Genomic DNA, 22,735 nt, shown 5'->3' on the forward strand with positions numbered 1-22,735 from the left:
AGTGTCGTACCGACCCTTTTTGGTTATAGGCGTGGGAACACTAAATACTGTTCTAAAATGTTCATCTGGAGCAGAAAAAGTACGTTTGCATCAACAGAAAAGATCACACAATCAGATCTTAGGTAGCCCCAAAATGTTAGTTTTTAGTCACATGTATTGAATTGATAAGGAAACATGTAATGGTATAAATTTAACCTTCAGTTTTACCAATTTTGACTTCTGTGTACACAACACTAATTACACCATAACTCTTATGGTCACTATTGAAGCGGAAGGTTTGGGTAGTTATAAAACCTGGTTTAACCTGTACCAAGCCAAGGAAATGGTGATTATTTTCATTTTCCCGTTTATTCTTGACTTTACCAGTTCTTAAATATGTCCCTCCGATTTGTGCTTGAATATGAGTTCGGTAATTTTGTTATTATCTCTATATCTACCTATTAGTAAGATATAATTTAAAATTGATGCATAAATAACAAGAGTACGTGTCCAAAAAAGAAAATGCTGTATCCCTTCTCCACACATATTCAAAATTAAGTAATTCTTCATCCGCACATTAACTTGGCATAGCGTATCATAGAAAGGAGGGAGTGCAATTGTAATTTCACAAAGTTATTTCTAGTATATGAAATTTCCATAAAGCATTGTCCCCCTAAATAAAAGTACTGTTAGCTCATTAGACACCACAAATAGAGGGAATTGTGTTGTGGACGGTTTTAGATCAAATTTTAATGTTTTTTAAATTCCTCTATTTCAATTCGATCATCACATTCAACAAAATTGAATATACGTTACACGACCCGTTAAATTTACCATTCATTACACTTTAAATCAAACTTCTGCCAAGGTTTACTATGTTATGCAGTAATGCAGTACTGATAATGATATTGAATTTATTTAAATGTCACTTTAAAATGTACTTATGAATTGTTGAAGGAGGATGAAAAGTGAAAAAAGTCAACTAACATAATGTAGTTGAAGTAAAAACTATAACTGGTTAAAATTCTATTTTTTTCTTTTTTGCCCGGCCCAGTGTCAGTGTACTAGGGTAACTTTATTAAATTGAAGTTTCTGGGGGTGTAGTTTAGAGAAGTAGATTTTAGAAAGTTTGCTAAAACCAAACTAAAAAGGCTGATTTTCAATATCTTATTTTGCCTTTGCAGATATAACTTTGTTAACTAATCTCGGAGAATACACACTTTGATTTTATGGAAAGTGTGTCGAGAAGGGAAAATTATAGCTAAATACAACGAATTCTAAGACACACGATATTGTGGATCCTTAAGAGAAAGTCTCCTATATAAATGACATCGACCAGTGGTATCTCCCTAATACATGTAAGTCTATGAGGCCATAAAATATGTACATATATCATTCCTACCTTTTTGTGTCTACCCTTAATATTGTATGACCATTTTAAGCACCGTTAAAGTCTAGATTTTTCCAATTAAGTCAACTTTAATGTTTTTGAAAAAAAATATCTTTTATTTTCTAGTTGGTATAAAAAAAATAAAACTTGTTTGTCTAATCTTAAGTTACATCTTTACATGTTACTGTCAAACGATAGATGTTTAGTAGGTCTTGGCGTTCGTGCAATCGTTAGTCTTACACCAATATTGGACTGCTATGAGAGTGTTTGGAGAGTAATCACATTTGTCAGGCAATATTATTAAAATCATAAATCTTAAAACAGTATGTGATTTGGCAATACATGTACATTAAGTAAAAGTAGGAAGAAAAGATATATATGCATGAGAAAAATTTATTAGGGACAAAAAAACAAAACAAAACACAAAAACAAAAACAAAACAACACAAACGAGGGAACTAGAAAAAAAGTGATTGTATAGGAAGAAGTATAAACTTGTATCAAGCCTTTAAAAGATTGTGGAAAGAGCGTCAATAGGATTTTATCAATAGCACAAGATATATTCCTTAGTTTATTCCGACATTATTTAGAGATCGTTACTCTGTAATATATGTTTTCTATGGTGGGTAGTTATGAAATACAAAGCCTTGTGGATAAAAAAATATACTTTCAATAGTTTGTTAAATTGACAGGGCTCAAAAAGGTTTAGTGCTTACGATTATCGCGCAGTGGCAGAACCAAGAGTGGGAGTATGGGGATTTGGACTTCACATTGAAGGTTTTTGTTAATTTCTTACAAAATTTGAGTCGAGGGATTGGGGTCCCATCTTCCAGAACATTTGTTAATTTTATGAAAATTTTGGCAAATGATAGCCTAGACCCCTATTTTAAATTTTGTAGACCAGAACCTCCCCTTTGTTTAAAATACATAAATGTATTTACAATTCCTACAACACATCGAAATCCCCTTACAGCCCAGGGTAGCTGAATAAAGGGTTCCCTGTTTTTACACCTGTCATATCCAGGGAATATATGAGAGTGAAATCATTCCCGTTTCTTAATGTTTCTTTTTGTACACAGTAAAATCTGAATGTTTTTTATTGTAGAACCCCTTTTAATAAGATTCTTGATCCGCTCATGGTAACAGTATGTTCAAATGATGGGATACATACATGTACGTGTAATTTGCCGCACTATGTATAAACAGAAAAGGAGGTTTCGGTAAAAAAAAACCTTTAGACGGCCTTTTCTCATGGAATTTATTTTTTTAACTAACTTTGGGCAATATCCGACTACAACTGTGTGTCTAATGAAGCATACACTGGGAAAAGTTACATCAATATTACAAGAAAAGGCCACCAGTCGTATTTGTACCAATGTATACAATCTGTAGAAAGATTAATCCCTATTTGATAAGTAAATGGATAAAATCAAATCGGGATTTATTTTTTGATTTGTTTAAATGGCATTGATCAGCTGATTATACATATGGAATTTTACACATAGGAATTTAAGGTCATTTTGTGCGTACATATACTAACATACATGTATTGAACTGAGTTACATGTGTGTGCTAACATGTGGTATATCATACTGAATAGCCTTTTCTGTTCTAAATTCTAAATACTTTTGTAACTTTACATCTGCAAATTGATGAGCGGATTAGTTTTAATAATTGACAAAAAATAGAAAAGACGCTAAAAAGAACTGATTTAATGAATAAGTTATGTACATTTAGTGACTGTTTACGAAACAGTTTCACGCAGAGAAAATATTTCTGTAGCGTTTTCCCAACCTCTGTTTACCCTATTATTCTTATGGTTTGGTATGAATACAAAATTTCGGTCGAATTGAAGAGGATTTTATCAAAGGAGACAAGATAAAGAAAAGATTTTATTTGTCAGTCAAGAGATTTTTACATTAAATTCTTACCTGTAAATGTCGAACTAGTAAAAATCCGAACAATTTTTGAACTTTGGGCTGGTAAATTATCCAAACACCCAGTTAGAACCTTTTTTAACTTTTCTTCATCCTCTGTAGAAAAGTGACCATTTTCCTGAATGGGCTCCGGAGCTTGTCCGTCCGCGTTGACGTCCGTCTTTTCTGACATTTTCACTGATTGTTATGTAACACTAGTTCCACATGTCATAAAATTATTCATGATGCTGCAACAGTGAATTCACTACCTATTTTCCTCGATTCACATGGCTTCGCTTAATCAATCTCCAATACAGAATCACTTGAGTAATTTGACCCGACTAGGTACACCAATCTTATTAAATTTTCACCCGTTCTTTAACTTGGCGTTTACGGATTAAAGTTCTTGTTATTATCAGTGAGAATATTAGAACAACATTTATCGTTAGAGTTCGTTGCTACGCCATTTATTTGGACAATAAATATAAACATTTAACACAAACTTGTTTTGTGTGGTAAATTAGACAGTGAATTGATAATCACACATGAATACCAATAAACGTTTTAAAGACTGTAAGTTCGATTTTAACTTTTTGTATTCCGAATGTGTAGTTCCATGTTCCGGGTGAATAGTTTCACGAATTATTGATAAAACCAGAGAGAGATAGAGAGTGGCAGAGTTTCCTGAATTTTCAATTTAGTGGTTCCTACGACTTCTGTCAGTATTTATCGACTAACGTTTTCAATAGTAAGACATGGTATGAAATTTAAACTTCCTACCAACTTGTGGCCCGAGTTTGAATTGACGCGTTCATCACTTCGATCATATAGAGTAATTACACAATTGATCGATACCAGCAGTTTATAGAAAATTTATCAGTTATCGGCTTTTTACCTGTTTCCATTCATTGGTTAGCTTTAGTCATTTGTTGCTTATCAAAAGCCTAAGACTTTTACATAAAACCAAATGTATTCAGTAAAACCTATGGAGAATAATCGCTATTGTGTCCTTAACTGAATTAAAAAGGAACAGCGACAGTGGAATAAGACGGTGATAATTTAAGAATAAAATGGCCAAATTAACGCACTTTTTAATTCTAGCTAGAACATGACGAAGCGAGAAATAACGTTCTCTGTGAATTGCTTATAATAAGCAATTTAACAGTAGATACAACTATTTTTTTATTAATTTAGTTGCATTCCATCCACTTTTGTGTGGTGAGGTTTTTACCTCACTTACGCATGCGCTATAATTCTACAGATTTCTGAACTAACACAGGCTTTTTATAACTATTCATACTTGACAAACAGTAGCTGTTTTTGTGTAGTAAAATATTTTTTTCCTTCCAGTGCATGCACCGTTTGGTAGAATCTCACGCAACTTTGTACACATATATGGTAACACCTGAAGTTGTGTCTAATGATATCTTATGATATGTTTCCTGTTGCAATTGTAACCGACTCCCCCCCCCCAAAAAAAAAATAAATAAATAAATAAATAAAATTCTCTGATTTTAATGAAATTTGGTTCTAATGATAAAAATGCCATGGCGAGTGAAAATTTTCATGTTTCGAAGATTCAAAAGTCGCAAATGCCAATAGGAGCGATTTTCCCACCAAAATTGTAATATCCCACGATTTGGTTGGATTTTGGTTGTTAAGGTAAAAATGACATGACGAGAGCTTGCAATTTATATATTTTGAGAAAATTCATAAGTCGCTGTGGCCATGACAACTGATTTTTCCACCAAAAATTCAAAATGCTCCAATTTTTGGATGACATTTGGTTTTTAGTTGGAAAATATTATGTGGAATCCAAATATTTAGTTTTATAGTTTGGAGTTACAGATGAGGCCTGTTTTGGGAGCCCTTTATGATCCTTCTGCTTTATAATCATCTCTTGTTGTTTTTGGTTTTCTGTGTGTTTTCTTCCTTTTTGTACTTTTTTCCTTGACTTGAACGAATGTAATTACAGTATCCTTTAATTATACTTTCATTTATTTGCGAAAGTATTCAAGATTTTAAAAAGAACAGTTGTTATATTCGAAGAAAAAAAAAAGAAAAAAATAGTTATAAAAGATGTCGTACATTTATGACAGATTTTATAAAGGAGGAGCTATAGGCCAGGGGCACTTTGAATAGGAAGGGCTCCTAAAAAAAAGAGGGAGGTGCTACGACATTATTTTCTATTTTTTTTCTATCAATTTTACACGTGAATATGACAAATGTTCCCATAAAAAGGGTGTGACAATTCCCTTCACCCCCTCTGGATCCGCGTCTGTAGGCACGAATTTACCACCTATTTGTTTGGATAACTTTACCGTCAGTTTCATTTTTATGAACCTGATTATTAAGCGAACAAATATATGATAAATTTTATTATACGTCAAATATCTTCATTGTATGAGTAGAGCACAATAGACGTGTAAGCTGTATTACTAGGTTAATAAAACGAACGACATCTTAGTTTGAAGGAATTCATAGGTCCGCTCTACTGCTGACACAATATTTTCCTAGTTTAGTTTAAACATATTTTATTGTTCATAAACAAGGATGGACGAGATACAAGTTTCACAACTTAGATACACCTCCTCCATATTTTCCTACTGTGACGGAGCCTTAGTTTACTGCACATGATCGATGAGCTCTGTGAAAGTTACAAATGACAACCTGCTTTAAATTTACCTGTAAGATATCACGAAATGAAGAGGTATGAGACAACGTGAAAACCGCTACCTCTTTGTTTTGAAAAAAATCGACTCGTTAATAACTGTAATAAAAACTATCAATCAAGAAAATTGTCTTCAGAAAGTCGCATTTTTACAGTAAACTATGATGCAAGGTCACAAAGCTTAAGCTTGTGTCAGAGGTTCTATTCGAACGACAGACAGACATTAAATATGATAATTTTTTAGAAGTCTAAGTAATGAAATTGGTTATCAGTCTACGTTTTTAGAAAATGGAAGCAATGAAAATTAGACATCTTTGGCAGTAGAAATGTTTGCTGACCTGAGAACCTTAACAATTATTCCTGCACAAATTTGATCGATGGCCAAAGAGTGACCCATATGTCTCTGAGGAAATAGAAAAAGCAAAGTGTTAAGGCACTGAATCAATGAAGACCTAGAAAATTATTCATGTAATCAAATTGGAAGCTAAATAAACCGATCAAAAACTTATTCACTTTAAAAGAAGAACCATTTGTTTTAATGTAATGCATATTTATAGTGCCTGTTTATTAATGTATGTTTAGATCATATTTGTAATATTGCTTTTGGTATTCCTGGCTGTGTACGTTCATGTGCTAAAATATCTTGACACTTCACTCTTAAATCAGCATTTCTTCAAAAATATAAAATCCACTGGGAATCACTTACTATCAATATTAAGTGAATTTTCAAAGTAAGAACGGATCCATACTTTGAAATTTCGGTTTGGAGATGCATTAAGTAAAAATGAATCCTGGGGACTGGATGATACTGAACAAGGATCTCATCTAAAGGGAGAAATGAGAAAAAAAACTTCTTGTTTATGCTTACTTTGACAGTGACTTTTTTATGTGACAGATTAAATGAACAAATGTTCCTAGCTTTGGCCCTGGGTTGAACTGGTCGAAAATGTGAACGTTTTTACAATAAATGATTTATTCTAGGAATTTTTCAATTCAAACAAGGATACAAATTCTAGTTGTAAAAACTACTATGCAGTTTAAAGATCTGTCAATTAAAAACAACTTTGTATCTCATAGATTTGAGCAATTTAAGATTCCAATCAAGTTGGAAAGTCAATGATATAGAGATGTGGTGAATACAGGAAATATGATGTCCTTATCACATATGCACTTTGAGTATAAATCCATCCTTTTCTCTCCAAAACAAAAGGTTACTTGTGATACCATACCCCATGCGTACACTTTTTATGATAAATCACTATTGCGCTTAAGCTGATTGTTTTATATCTGTTTTTTTTCAAATAATGTATGTGCATTTCTTACATTTTTTTCTGCATGTTTGTTTCATACATATGTATAAAATAATACAAGTAACTCTTCTATTTTGCAAATAATTTAGTGCTAAGAAATTAGGCTTCATGTTTGTATGGTTTTCATTAAGAGATGTTGACATATACATTATATATGTACACATTTACAGCTACTTCATGCTACCCACATTTGTACCAGAACTTAAGAATCGTGAACTTTGTTTCATGCTTAAATCCCAGCACAAAAATGGTCCGCTTTGCTTTTGCTTTCTTCTCACTACATAGTGAAACTTGTAAATGATAACCACTGAAAAGAAATCAAGGAAAAAATCACGACAGTGTCCCTGATAAATGTAATATTTTACAATGTAAATTCATAAAAATATACAAGAATTTTAACCAAATGATATGAATGTACATGTCCTCTTGTTGAATAATATTGTTACATGTGCATATAAATTCGTGCAGAATTAGGCAAAAATAAAAATTGAGAGGTTATAACTGTCCCAGGTTTTTACTAGTTTTTAAGTCATCCGGTCAATATTACCACACTGGTCAATACTGGTCGATTGAAATTTTACAAACAATATATCTGGCATTACTCACAATGTTTGTTCTACATCAAAAATGTTACTATAATAAAGATCTAGTACTATATTTCAGTGTTTTTAAGTTTTATTCATAAAATATCTATATCAACAGTATTGTTTAACAAAAAAAATTAATATTTCTATCTTTCTTTACTTATAACACACAAAATGTATAACAGCTTCGGAAATTTGTCATTTTAAGCTCCTCAATAACAGAATCAGATTGGCAAAAACTTCGCGATTGAGTTTTCCTCTCTTCTTATCTCACGCGCTTGTGAATGTTTGATTAGTTGATATCACATAATCATTGAAATATTGCAGTTCAACGTATATTAAATTGCTTTAATATCATTATACGCCCATGTCTTACAGAAAGAAAATATTATACATGAAATTGAGTATGATCGGTGGCGGAGCGATATCTTTACGCGCAAACTTTGCAAGGAGAATAACCCGCGGAATGTTGTCAATATTTCGTTTTAAAGGGCATTCCAAGAATTTAAATTTTCTTTGTTATTACTGCGCAATTTTGCACAATTACAGAGTGACGAACTTTGATAAAGCGGATACACTGCCAAATATGGTAATAATGCATAAAAAAATTGCCAAAACCGTACATGTTTATCTGGATCTGAAAAAAATCGTTGGAAAACCAGGGGTCTGTTGTTCAACTTGTCATTAACCTCAAGTAATTATACACTGTATCTTAATAAGGTGATTAAAATTAATTATGTAATTAACTTTTCGTTCAACATGTCATTAATATTAAGGAATCATTTAAAATGCTAATCATGTATTGGATAATGTATCAAACTTAAAATCATGTTTTTGTTTATGAAACCCGGGGAAAGAGTTATCTCCTATTGACCTTGATACAATGTTAAAATGTTTGAAAGTTTTACTTTCAGTAAGCTAAAATGAATATATTCCTACTTACATGTACTTAGTTACCACAATATAAAATACTATTGAGAGACTGCGCATGCCCAACAAAATGGCAGGAATTTTGAACAGCTCCTGATATTTGTCGATATTTTTCACATTTCTAAATCCTAAATTGATTACAAAATTGTAGTGGTCAGTGGGTAAGGTTGCATTACACAAACATCACACAGAGAAACACATCTTGAAGGCCATCATACAGAATTTTTACCCAGTAGTTGTCACCGTCAGATTTACTGATGGGACCGTAAACAATAATGGCGTCTATGACACCAAAACTGATCTTAGTCATCTTAATACAAGGCTTCATCATCCGATACATATCTATCCATCTGAGAGATGAAGTTCACCCATTTATTATCGTAAACAACCATACCTGTTCAACAGATTACGACTGTGTTGTTATTAGAGTGATTACTAATCAGAACAATAGGAGGGATATGCATGCATGTCCAAAACATCGACGTAGTACCATCTTAGCATACCTGTCCATGTTCCTTGTCACAATGGCTAATGATGTAAACATCAATCCTGGACCATCAATATCTGGATCAATTTACCCAATCGGTACTTGTGACAAGCCAGTTACATGGGATGATAAAGGCATTTTATGCGATACATGCAACCAATGGTATCATGCAAATTGCCAGTCCATGAAATCTAGCCTATATTTAGAACATGTCAACGACTCTGCTGTCGCTTGGGATTGCCTTGCCTGTAATTGCACAAACTATACATCATTTTGCTTCTCCATAGTTTTCAGTACATCAAACCAGTTTAGTGTGTTATCAGACACCTCCTTTGCCAGTCGAGTTCCATCTAACCAAATTAAACCAGTGCATACGTCAACACCAACGAGAACAACGTCAACATCAAAGCGAGTAAAACAACAACCACTAAGAATAGTAAATTTAAATTTCCAGTCCATTAAAACAAAGCAACATCTGATCGAAAACATGATTAGCAGTACAAACCCAGATATAATATTTGGCACAGAAACTTGGGTTGATAGCAGTATAAAAGACCCACAGATTTTTCCATCAGGCTATACCATTTTCAGAAATGATCGCAATCTATCAGGTGGTGGTGTCCTTATAGCAGTAAAAAACAACTACATTGCTACAGCTACACCGGAACTACAAACTGACTGTGAAATAGTTTGGTGCAAGTTAGAGCTGGTCGGCCACAAAGCTATATACCTTTGCACTTACTACAACCCTAGAACATCCAATGAAGAGAGTATGAACCAATTTGGCAAGAGTTTGGAAAGAGCTTCCAGAATAAAAAATGCTTCCGTAGTGGTAGCTGGAGACTTTAATCTTCCTGGCTGGGACCGGAAAGGAATCACACTAAAGGCGAACACTCAGTATGCAAAAATTCATCATAATTTTACAGACATATTAAACATTCATGGTCTTACACAAATAGTAGAAGAACCAACTAGAGCTACCAATACCTTAGATCTCGTCATCACAAACCACCCTTCTAGTTTCCGTAGGACAGAGATCATTCCAGGAATATCCGACCATGACATTGTTTACACTGAAATAGATATCATTCCAACTAGACAACAACAGAAACCACGACAGATTCCACTGTATAGCAAAGCAAAATGGGAAAATGTTGTCAATGATGTCAAATCCATCCATGAAGAAATCATCAATATGAAGAGCAATGGGGAATCAGTGAACTCTATGTGGAACCTTTTTCAGTCTAAATTAGAAGACGGCATAAAAAGAAACATACCACACAAAACAGCAAAAAATAAAGATGGATGTCCGTGGATAAACAGAGACTTAAAGAGATGGAGCCGTAAGAGAGACCGATGCTATAAACGAAAGAAGAAATCTGGCAACAAAGCGGATAAGGAGAAATATAAAAAGTTAAAACGGGAAACACAGAGACAACTTAGGAAATGATATTGGCAGTATATAGAGGGCATAGTGACACCAGACACAGATGTCCGTGCTGGAAGTGGAAACGGTATGAAACGCTTCTGGACCTATATAAAGCATAAAAGATCAGATAACAACAATATACCACCATTGAAAGCAGATGGAACGTTACATCCAGATTCCAAAGATAAAGCTAACATCTTAAATAAACAATTCCAGAAGGCATTTTCAACCAAGTCCGAAGTATCAGTTGAATCTTTTACTGGCACCTGTAGTATGAAAGGTACATACGATACCATGCCAGATATCCAGATTATAGAAGTGGGTGCTACTAAACTATTGAAAAACCTGAACCCTCACAAGGCACCTGGACCGGACAATATTACACCAAGAGTCCTGAAAGAACTGGCCATTCATCTATCACCGATACTTACCATCATATACAGAGAGTCCTATAACACCGGAGAAATACCCAGTATCTGGAAAACAGCCTTCGTTTGTCCCATCTTCAAGAAAGTCAAGAAGCGTGGGGCTATAAACTATCGTCCAGTGTCTCTGACTTGTATCGCCTGCAAAATAATGGAACATATCATCACCAGCAACATCATGGCACATGCTGACAGACATGATATATTACATCCACTACAGCATGGGTTCCGGAAAGGTCTGTCCTGTGACACTCAGCCTGTTGAGTTTGTTGATGATATAACCAGAAACCTTGACAACGGTAAACAAACGGACTGTCTGATTATGGATTTTAGTAAAGCTTTTGACAAAGTGTGCCACAGCTTATTGACCCACATATTACATCATTATGGGATAAGAGGTAACACCAACAGATGGATAAAAAGCTTTCTTAATAATCGAAATCAGGCAGCAGTCGTAGAAGGAGAAACATCCCAATACATACAGGTGGAATCTGGTGTTCCTAAGGGATCGGTTTTGGGACCCAGCTTGTTCTTATACTACATCAACGACATGCAGGAAAACATCATATCAAAAACCAGATTGTTTGCAGACGACACTATTGTATATCTTACAATAACATTTGATATCGATAGGATAAGTCTACAAGATGACCTAAATAAATTGGCAGAATGGGAACAAAGATGGAAAATGAGCTTCCATCCCGAGAAATGCAATGATCTGTCAATCTCAAGAAAGAAACAGCCTATTCAGAACAGCTATTTCCTCCATGGTTATGAACTGGAGCACGTAACAACTGCGAAATATCCAGGTGTTTCTATATCATCAGATATGACGTGGAACCAGCACATATTAAACATCTGCAAGAAAGAAAACAACACCTTAAGCTTCTTGAGACGAAATCTTAACACCAGGAATGCCAACATTAAGGAGAAAGCTTACCAGTCATTAGTTAGACCAACCATGGAATACGCATGCACAACCTGGGACCCATACTTGAAAGAGGACAAACACCGGATTGAAATGGTCCAGCGTAGAGCGGCCAGATATGTATCGAACAGATACCACAACACTTCTTCAGTTACCAACATGCTAGAAGATCTAAAATGGCCAACACTAGAAGAACGTAGGAGGAGAGCTAGACTCGTACTAATATACAAACTGGCAAATGGTCTGGTGAAAATCGACGCGACCAACAGATTGAGCAGTCCAGCAAGACTCAGTCGAAATATGGGCCTACACTCCTACCAATTACCATCATGTAACACAGTACTGAGGAAAGAGTCATTCTACCCAAGAACCACCCGGGACTGGAATGCCCTGCCCACTGACATTGCCTCTGCCAAGAGTCTTGAATCTTTCAAGGCTCATTTACTTGATTAAATTAATCAAGTTGTTTTTACTTACACAGTTAATTGTACAGCACACTTTGTTAATTTTTCTTTTAATGGCTACTAAAAGTAAAATAGGGCATTGCGCACTAAAAGTGACAGTGACAGTATCATCAGTAATTGATGGCGGTCGCGAACTGGTAGAAGTAGAAGTACTATGTGTTGAATGCAAGACTATGAAAATTGGTAAGTTTTTACAAAACCTTTCATAATTGACAAAAATGACTTTTGGTACATTTTTAACGTTATTTTTTGCCACATGAATATGCAACATTTAAGAAGGATATGCTACATTATCAACATATGGTTTTGTTTAAATAACAGGAAGTTCCAGAAGTTGATATTTAAAGTGCATTATGGGATGCACTTGCATTTTAATAATACAATTAAAATTTAAAACGATAATTAACAAATGCAATTATGATTAAATTAATAACGAAATTTAATCATGTCATAAACTAATCACTCAATTAAGTTTTCATGACTCATTCATGAAAACTATTTACACAATAATTTTAATGACAAGTTGAATAACAAACCCCAGACTTTTAGACTTTTAATTGTGAAGGCAGGTTTAAAAAAAACGTTAATAGAGAGAATGACCAATCATTCCGTATTTTTTTTTATTGTGTGTGAGAAAAAAAAAGAACACGTGTATGCTCATCGTTCTCGAAATTCTGATCGTCCTCCCTATTCAAAATCCCCACCCCATACACAATAACCTTTCCCCACCCCCATCCACCCAGATACCATACAATGGGAAGGTTACTCAATACAAGTACTGTAACAAACAGATGATTATTATAAAAATGAAATTATTGTAATATATAACTTTGTCTATAAATTTGATCTAATTGTACAAAAAAATTCTTAATTTCAATCGAAACCCAAGGACAGAACAAATGATAAGAATCGTAATATGTGTGAACGATATAATATAGGAAAATATTGAGAATATGCAGTGCATTATCTGTTTATAATCATTAATAATATATGGCCTTGTTTGATTTGATTAAAGCATTACTTCATTTATTTTTAGAAATTGACACTTTTATTCTCATTAGAAAACCATGCCCAAAGTTCCTAATTATCTGAAATTCAATCTTTAAGTTATAAAACTGGATACACATGTAAATTTTGGTTCAAGTTCATTGTGAATGCAAAGTCAATGACATGGCATTACCCACCCGAAGAGAGGATTGATCCAGCCGAAATTCGCTTCATTACAGTTTTGCAGTATGTATATGACATACTAGTAATACTTGTATCATTAAAAAAATTAAAAAAACAAAATCAAATAAAATACATGCACTGAAATAAACAAACGAAACAAAACACCATACTCAGAATATCCCCCAATGACAGGAACAAAAACAAACAAACGAAACGAAACACCATACTTAGAATATCTCCCAGTGCCAGGAACAAAACACAAACAAACAAAACACCATACTCAGAATATCCCCTAATGCCAGGAACAAAAAAACAAACGAAACGAAACACCATACTCAGAATATCCCCCAATGCCAGGAACGAAAACAAACGAAACGAAACACCATACTCAGAATATCTCCCAATGCCAGGAACAAAGAACAAACAAAACACCATACTCAGAATATCTCCCAATGCCAGGAACAAAAAAACAACCAAACAAACAAAACACTTTAATGCATACATGATATTGATGTAAAATGGTAAATACAAACGTTGCAATGATTTTTAAGAGTTACGTCCCTTACCCTAGGTCTACCTCCTTAATATTGATAAAACGTAAGGCTGGGCCAAGGTCAAAGATCCAGTGTGTTACCACTAATTATGTGTTGAATTCATTAAATAATATTGCTCTAATCAGACATTTAAATCACTTTGACAATACTGCGAAGGATATCAAAGCTTTACAGGAAATGTTAAAAAAGTCTTGGTAGGAACAAAGTCTTTAAAAGCATTACATGGTCATTTTAACTATCTAAATGAAAGCCATTTAGAGCAAGAATATTTTGATTTTGAATTATATCTCAAATGGTGTTGAATTGTTTTTGAATGGTCCAGATGAAATGAAAAGAAAATTGTCTTAAATTCAAATAAAATAATAAGGCTTCAGGTCGCGACAATGTGATAAATGAATATATCAAAAAACCTCAATCTAATCTCATGCACATCTATTTAAACTTTTTAATTTCTAATTTTGGACACTTGTCATATATCAGAAAGCTGACATATTGGTATTATGATAACAATTGTCAACAATAAAGGATCAAAGATCATGACATGGCCCTGACATGTATAGGTGACTTACACTTTGGTTTCAGCAAAACTATTTCTGCTATTTTGAATAATTAATTAAATTATTATGCACGTTGACCTTATACAACCTGTTTTTAGGAAAGGGGTTTCTACGATTGATATACACGCATTCATAACATTAACTTTTGTCTTGAAAAAAAGAGCGTTTTTGCACATATAAAGATTTTAAAAGTGCACTCGTCAGTATGGAGGTTAGGACCATGGAGTAGGAACCATAGGGCTCCGCCACAGGAGGCTAAATTGCCCGACCCTACACACCTCTCCCTATTTCCAGTGGCAATCAAAATTTCTCGACCCCATTATTCTTTTGTCCCATCCCATTTTTCATTTCATCATCATTTCATGTTCATTTTATCATCCATTTCATGTTCATCGCCTGAATATAGCTGAAATATTGCTGCTCGGGCGTTAAACCCCAACAAACAAACAAACTAAATAAATTAATTTGAGATAAATACTGTAATCGGATTGGATAACATAATTTTGTATATTTCATTGGATAAAAAATATTGATACGCCCCTATTCAGTTAAATTCAGAGCTACTTTTCTCATGTTTACAGATAAAAAATATAAATTTAAATTAATTCATAAGAATTGGCTGTGATAAAAATTTTGTCTATTGAAAAAATTTCCATGTGCATATCGTGTTTATTGCACTTCGCGCAATAAACAGTATGCATATGGAAAATGTATATTTTTTTGCAATATACAAAATTTTTATTATTGCCAATTCTTAATTAATGTGAGTCAAGTTTCAAGATAGTTACATGTACTTGTCGTAGCAAATTTTTTTCTTTTGCTATTTTGACAGCAATGTTATGTTTGTAATTAATAATTATTATTTAAGAGGCAATTTTATTGAGTCTTACTCTATAATGATATATATTACACCTCCAAGGCTTATTGATACAGCCTGAACCCGGTAACATTAAGTTTTTTTTTAATCATTCTATATGCTGATGACACAATTGTATTATCTGAAACTACAGAGTGTTTGTCACGAACCCTGGAATCCTTTCAACAAAATTGTGAGATATGGAAACTAAGAATAATACAAAGAAAACCAAAATTGTAATTTTGAACAGAATGAAGTTCAAACGTGTTCATAATTTAGAGAAAAAAAATTACCATCCTACGAACAGTCCCGTTCTAAGTAAAAACTATCGTAGGGAAAGAGAAGAGTACTGGATACGCAGGCTAGGTACTGCAATACCTTACGAATGCAATGACAACATCAAAAGTATAGGAAACCTTTCAAGCCAATATAACAATAGCATGAATGTGGTGAATTTATTTGACAAAAATCCAAGACGGGAAAGGAGTCATGGCCATCGCCACTATACGTCACCTAAGTTACCTGATGTCTCCATAGATGGTCTCCTTCCTTTCATACAAAAACGTCTTGAACTTCATCACATTAAAACCAAACTTTATTCTATACCTCTCATTCTACTACACTCCCTTTACGAAACAAGTCTTGGCACTCCTTTTTCTGACCCCACCTCATCATTATACAGACTTGTTGCCATCATTTTGGATATTGGTTTCCACAGACTCTTTAAACCAGTTTGTGTGAAAAGTAAAGATGAAGAAAAACGATCATTTCTTCTACTACCTTTGTCAACAAAGGTATAGATGCAATTAATTTGGCTAACATCCTCCATCACAAAAACGTTACCAACAAAATTCCCCCATATTTCAAAGACAAATCCATACCAATTATTTCATATTCCTATACTTCACCCAATGCATCCAAAATTTTCAATTATTGTAGAACCTCGAGATTGAGGACTTCAAGGCTTAACCACCTGACTGTTCTTGCAAAAGCTCTCCATTCAAATATGGTCCTTCTGGTCACGTCGTTACGGGAGATTTAACCATTATCGAAAACGAATCTCTACGTAATATCCTTTCTAAAGGTCCCAAGTAATGTGAACCACGCTCCATAAATTGGAATTATAACTTTAAAGTTCTTTTGGATGCCGTCGAGGACTATGCAAGAAAATGGATAAAACGATAACAAGAAGACATTGATTCTCTGTCAGAGTGGTTAAAGGCCGTGAGGTCTTTAATTTTGAAACGAATGAAAGTTTTAAGTAGGTCAATGAGTGCCAAGCTACATCAGTTTTCAAAGACCCCGATGTAGCAAAAACATTGTCTACTATACATGACAAATATGTTGTCTAACCAGCAGACAAAGCCCAAAACAACATTGTTTTTGTCTACACAACGTTTTATATACAATGTTTATTATCAGAGGTAGACATAGAAAATAATAGCAGTAATAAGACCTATACTGCTACCACTCTCTCCAAAGAAGAGATTGTGGAAAACCATAAATCTATGCTATCCTATTTTGGTCTCTCTACCAAGGACGATGATTGTGATTTACCGTCTGTGTACTGGATTGCTAAACTTCACAAGAATCCATTCAAACAACGTCTCATAGCTGAATTTGCAAAATGTACTACCAAACCTCTTTCCGGAACTTTTAACTTCTATACTCACAACTGTCAAAGAGGGTCTGCAGTCCTACCACAACACTTGTCACTCCCGTAGTGGTATTAATTCAATGTGGATCCTGAAAAATTCGAAAGATCTTTTGGAGACAATCAGTTCAAGACTATTATCTGAATATAATAGCATTAAAACCTATGATTTTTCAACACTGTATACTTCTATTCCCCATATTCAGTTAAAATCCCGACTTAAAAACATTATACATCGTTGTTTTTTTCCAAAAAAGATGGTACACCTAGATACAAATATATAGTTCTTGGTAGAGATTCCTCATACTTTGTAAGAAATAATTCCAAATCATCTTCCAAATATACAGAGGAAGATGTTTACAAAATGCTGGAATTTTTAATCGACAACATATTTGTCCATTGTGGTGGACGTGTTTTTCAACAAAAGGTCGGCATTCCAATGGGAACAAATTGTGCTCCTTTACTTGCTGACCTATTTCTTCACTCTTATGAGGCTGACTTTATAGCAGATTTGATCAGAAAGAAAGAATATCGTTTGGCTAGATCCTTCAATCTCAGTTTCCGCTATATAGATGACGTATTATCTGTAAACAATCCTAATTTCGGGGATTTGATACATCGCATCTACCCAAAAGAACTTGAGATAAAGGATACTACAGACACTGTGAAGTCAGCCTCATATCTTGACCTACACTTAGAAATCGATGGTAAAGGAAAACTATTGACCACACTTTACGACAAACGTGATGACTTTTCATTCTTAATTGTCAACTTTCCTTTCATCTGTGGCAACTTCCCTTCGGCTCCTGCGTATGGAGTGTTCATATCACAACTCATACGTTATGCCAGGGCTTGCCGAAACTACGCAGACTTTTTGTTTCGCGCTAGAAGTCTAACAAATAGGCTTCTGGAACAGGGTTATGTTGCTACATGATTGAAGTCTTCACTGCAGAAGTTTTATGGTCGTCATCATGAACTCGTGGATCGTTATGATGTATCCATCAGCACCATGATAACTGATTTATTCAACGGGTCATAGTTTGCCTTTCCTCGTTTGTCTACCCCGGACTTGACTTTTTATGGGCAACTCGGCGGGTGTTTCTAGAAAAACAGAGGACGCTTACCCTACCGGTGCACCTAGTCCATGCTCCCAGTTTTTAGTGGAGTCCGAGTTGCTCATTTACTTTTGTTACTTTGTATGTTTGGTTTTAGTTACTTTATGTTCTTTGTTGTGTGTGTCTGTTTTCCATGTCCGGTCTTTGTCCCTGGATTACATTCTTTTGATTACCGCTATAACCTTGGTTCCCTTGATTACTCTTTAAGACTATGTGGAAACACCGTGAATTGTATTGACGTAGCGTACGGTGTTGGTGTCATTTTTGGTAACGTCGAAATCGGCAAAACTCGACGTCTTTTTTGTGTTGCGACGTACATCGTTCTATAATTGTTGCGTGTAAAAAGAAGTGTGCTTAATTAATTTTTTACATGAAATAACACATACGACATCTTTTATTATTTAATTATCCGATTTGATATTAATTTTTTCGCACGTTTTGGTCAATTGATACGATCAGATTACATCCAGATATGGTAAATAGTTCGGCATCAACCATTTAAAAATGATTTGAAGGAAATATAATTCTATGAGAAAGACGTTAGGAATTATGAAAATAAATTTCGTGATGCGAAAAAAATTAAAACACCCTCACTAAACAGAAAGCCAACAAACCTACAAGCAAAAAGTCAGTAGCACCAAAAAGTGTGAAAATACATAATATATTAAAACCCATATAGTTTTTTTCTATCTTAAATAGTCTATTTTAATGTGCTCTTTATTTTTGGCTTTCTTTTTCCTGTTTTCTTTTCAACATTTCATTCATTATTTTATCAGATTCGCTAAAATCGTCTTTTTTATTCATTACGTCCTCAGTCGTAATAATTTAATCTAGTATCGTAACTTTTCAATACTTTTTGTTGTTTTTAAAATTGACGTTAAAAGAGTTTTTACGTCGCAAAACAGAACGTTACTTTGGAAACGTCAAAAATGCGCTTTGTGACATTTTTGTTAGACACGGTTTTACATATAGATATATATACCCCATTTGTTAAGCCAAAGAAACAAAAATGAAATGATAAAACCATAGAGGAGGATGAATACATTTTTAAATATATGAAGAAATCGACTCAACACTATTTGCCTTTTTGAACAATTCGATCGAATTTCGCATGGTGTTGTGTGAATAAATAAAATATACAAATTTTAGATGTTGTGATATTTTGGTTAGACACAGACAAAATGCTGCGCTTATATACATGTTCAACCAACTACCATTATATTTAGAATATACTATCTACAGTATTTAGAATATACTATCTGCAGTATATATACATGTAAAATTCAAAATTTCATAGTTGTTAGTTCACTCAAAGCTAAGGAAAAAAGTTTTTGGTAGAGACTGGGTAGCACGCAACATGTAGAAAACGTCGGGAAAAAGACAACGTGACATCACAACATACGTGCGTATTTATCTACTATTAGACAATAAAACTCATTATTTTTTTAGAATAAACAAGATATTCTGAATATTTATACAGTCCTTTAAGCGTGAATATATTTTGGTAAAAATACTATTCGTTGTTATATTTTACAACCGTAAGCAAGAAGGTAGCCAATGGCCAACGTCGAAAAAAATAAGATTTGTGACATAATTGAAATACGGACAAAAAGGTTTTTAACAAAAAGACTGACTGAACATTTTATATATAATTTCATTGGGGTTATGTAATAAATTGTCAATATAGTTAATAAAAGTCCCGATTAAAAAAAGCTGTTCGCATAACTTTAAAAAAAAACTCTAACATTTTGTCTTCAAATCGGTTTCTTTCCATTTTTACAATGTCCACATCAAAGGGGGATATTTAAGATATTGTAATACGCTTTAATCTAATCATTACGTCATGAAAAATATCGTCTGCTGCACAAACTGCTCTTTGAAAAAAAGTTTGTTTTATTAAAATACGCCAAGAAACAACTTAGATATATTGGTGAAATGGGAAGCAAGCATTTCTTAATGTTTCCCGTCCACATATAAAAATGGACGTTCTTGTGATCGAATAATGCTTTCTCTCCACAATTAACGGCATCTTTCAATGATTTATGATTGTAATCCTAAAACAACGACCATTTTCGAACATTTTCATGTCTATATTGTCTTTGATAACTCCGCATTCTAATAGCAATATTTCGGTTTTCGTAACCAGCCCCGGTTCAATCGAATGTGACACCAACAACGTACGCATAAGAATTCTTATCTCGGCATTGTACATGTATTTAATTATAACGGAAATTTTTACATTGCAAGAAAAAAAAAACAACTTTCTGATCAATCACAACAGTTTGTATATGCATTATATAGATAAATACATAACATCAACATCGCGGTTGATCTGCAAATTACGCTTTTTGACACATATTTTATTAAATGCCACTTGAAATCAAAGATAAAATCCATTTCTAGGAGAATTTTAAAGTAGGCAACAGTACACTAAATTTCATGGTATACGGCGAGTTAGGAAGATTTACTATGGAAATTATTGTAAAGTATAAAATGATCATGTTCTGGAATAAATTGTTAAATGTTGATGACAAATTGTCATTTTGATGTTTAAACTTCATATATGGAATTCGTTGCAATTTTAATGGATCTCATATATAACATCTATACTTGACGATGGTGCATGGTTTTAGTTTCGTTAGGAATGATCAAATACCGATGGTCAGATAGTTATTAAAAAGATAGTCAGATAGTCATTAAAAGGATAGTCAGAGAGTTGTATCAAGCAAAATCATAATAACCAATTTATGCAGAACTGGTTTCCCAAAATGAGTTATTCTTGGAGGGGAAAATTCTATTCCTTTTTAATAAGAAGAATTTAAACTGGAACCTTATTTACATGTACTTAGGCTTAACATGACTGACCGAATTAAATTTTCGATTGAAACTGGACGGTGGTCAGGAATACAGAGACAAAATAGATTCTGCCATTATATTTTTAACAATGGTATGGGAAATGAATTTCACTACCGAGGTAGACCAAGGGTAAGGGACACAACTCATAAAAATCATTGGAACGTTTGTATTCAGCATTTTACATCAATCTAATGAAAGCATCTAATTAACTCATTTTATTCTGCTTCAAACGAAAGCTTGAGAGGCTTTGGTGAAATTGACTATGATACAAATATATCATTGATTTCATGAGTTATATTCCTTACTCTAGGTCTACCTCCTGAAATACCTTCGTATACCCCGAAAGAATATAAACTAAAGGGAATGTTGTCATTCTGTAATGTGCAAATGTATAGAAACTTACACACATCTTTATCAGCTACGATTTCTTTGAAAAATATATACTGTACCTGTATGTTTACTTTATGTTACTAAGTGACATTGATATCTTGTCGTTCTGTATATATTGATTGAATACATTTTTGTGTTTTGTCCTCTTGTACACGCATGTATCAGAGGTTAAATAAAGTATTTTTCATGTCTATACGATATTCTGTAATTATATTCATTTTTGCGGTGTACTAATTTTAGCTCTTTTTGCAGGTGGAAAGTATAGCACGAAAAGTTGTACCCTTGAAATTGTTTTTTTTTAACTCTACACAACGCTTGTAGGTTTTCGAAACCACGAAAATTGTTATCCGAGAATATTTTCACTTTCTGCAAGTTAGCAACCGTGGACATTAATACGTTTACTTGACAGTATTGATATAGTGGTAAAAGATGCTGATTGGGGGCAATGATGGCTCGATTAATTGTAATTGTACTTAAACATTTTAATAGGAAATGTATTATTGACCAGTTGAACTTACAATGCCAATTACTAGTCCAACACCCATAGTCGTATCTGTAATACGTTACATACATGTAGCAACTTACTCAAACACATTAATTTGACTCCGAACCAACCAGTCTTCTAAAGACAGCATGCGAAGCGAAGAAGCTGTAACAACTATTGTCAGTCTCCCACACTCGAGAGGAGCACGCTACCGCTAGACATCATACGCGATTGGGACCAGATATATATATTTTGACCAAACATTTTAGTTATGTAGGTAGTTTATCCATATTTTATTAAACAATATCACATTCTGTTATTCGATCAGATACTCACTATATCTTCACGTACACCATCAGGGAGTGTTTATTAGTCTGATATAAGGTCCCTCATCTCATGTATTTTTGGGTTCTTTTTTTTTCCAAATCTTTGAACAAGAACTCCAAATTCGGAAGTTAAGAAAAAAATGTGTCTATGAAAGACATAGCGTAAGTTAAGAAGATTATCTCCCAAATATATTAAATTTTAAACACCACACGCTATTAAAGATAGTCATGACTTGATTTAGCACACATTATCTATAGAAC

General features: G+C 33.7%; 2 protein-coding genes across 2 annotated transcripts in view; one reads left to right on the forward strand and one right to left on the reverse strand.

Moving 5' to 3' along the window:
* The window catches only part of LOC148603334 (NACHT and WD repeat domain-containing protein 2-like), a 35,756-nt gene extending 31,665 nt beyond the window's left edge, over positions 1-4,091 (reverse strand). Inside the window, exon 1 of the mRNA XM_088552118.1 lies at positions 3,300-4,091. Coding sequence (XP_088408244.1) covers positions 3,300-3,477 — 178 coding nt within the window. The 5' untranslated portion in view covers positions 3,478-4,091. The remainder of the gene's footprint in view (positions 1-3,299) is intronic.
* Positions 4,092-9,054: 4,963 nt separating this feature from the next.
* Positions 9,055-10,716, forward strand: LOC148603335 (uncharacterized). The gene has a single exon (XM_088551432.1). It carries the CDS (start codon positions 9,055-9,057, stop codon positions 10,714-10,716), a length of 1,662 nt encoding a protein of 553 aa, XP_088407558.1.
* Positions 10,717-22,735: the final 12,019 nt, after the last annotated feature.

This window comes from Perna viridis, chromosome 11 (genome assembly GCF_037379345.1).
Source record: "Perna viridis isolate PV_CMFRI_1.1 ecotype Kerala chromosome 11, ASM3737934v1, whole genome shotgun sequence".
NCBI lineage: Eukaryota > Metazoa > Mollusca > Bivalvia > Mytilida > Mytilidae > Perna > Perna viridis.

What these genes read in the sequence shown, in the direction of transcription:
- LOC148603335 (XM_088551432.1), top strand. Translation starts at nt 9,055, where the DNA reads ATGGCGTCTATGACACCAAAACTGATCTTAGTCATCTTAATACAAGGC.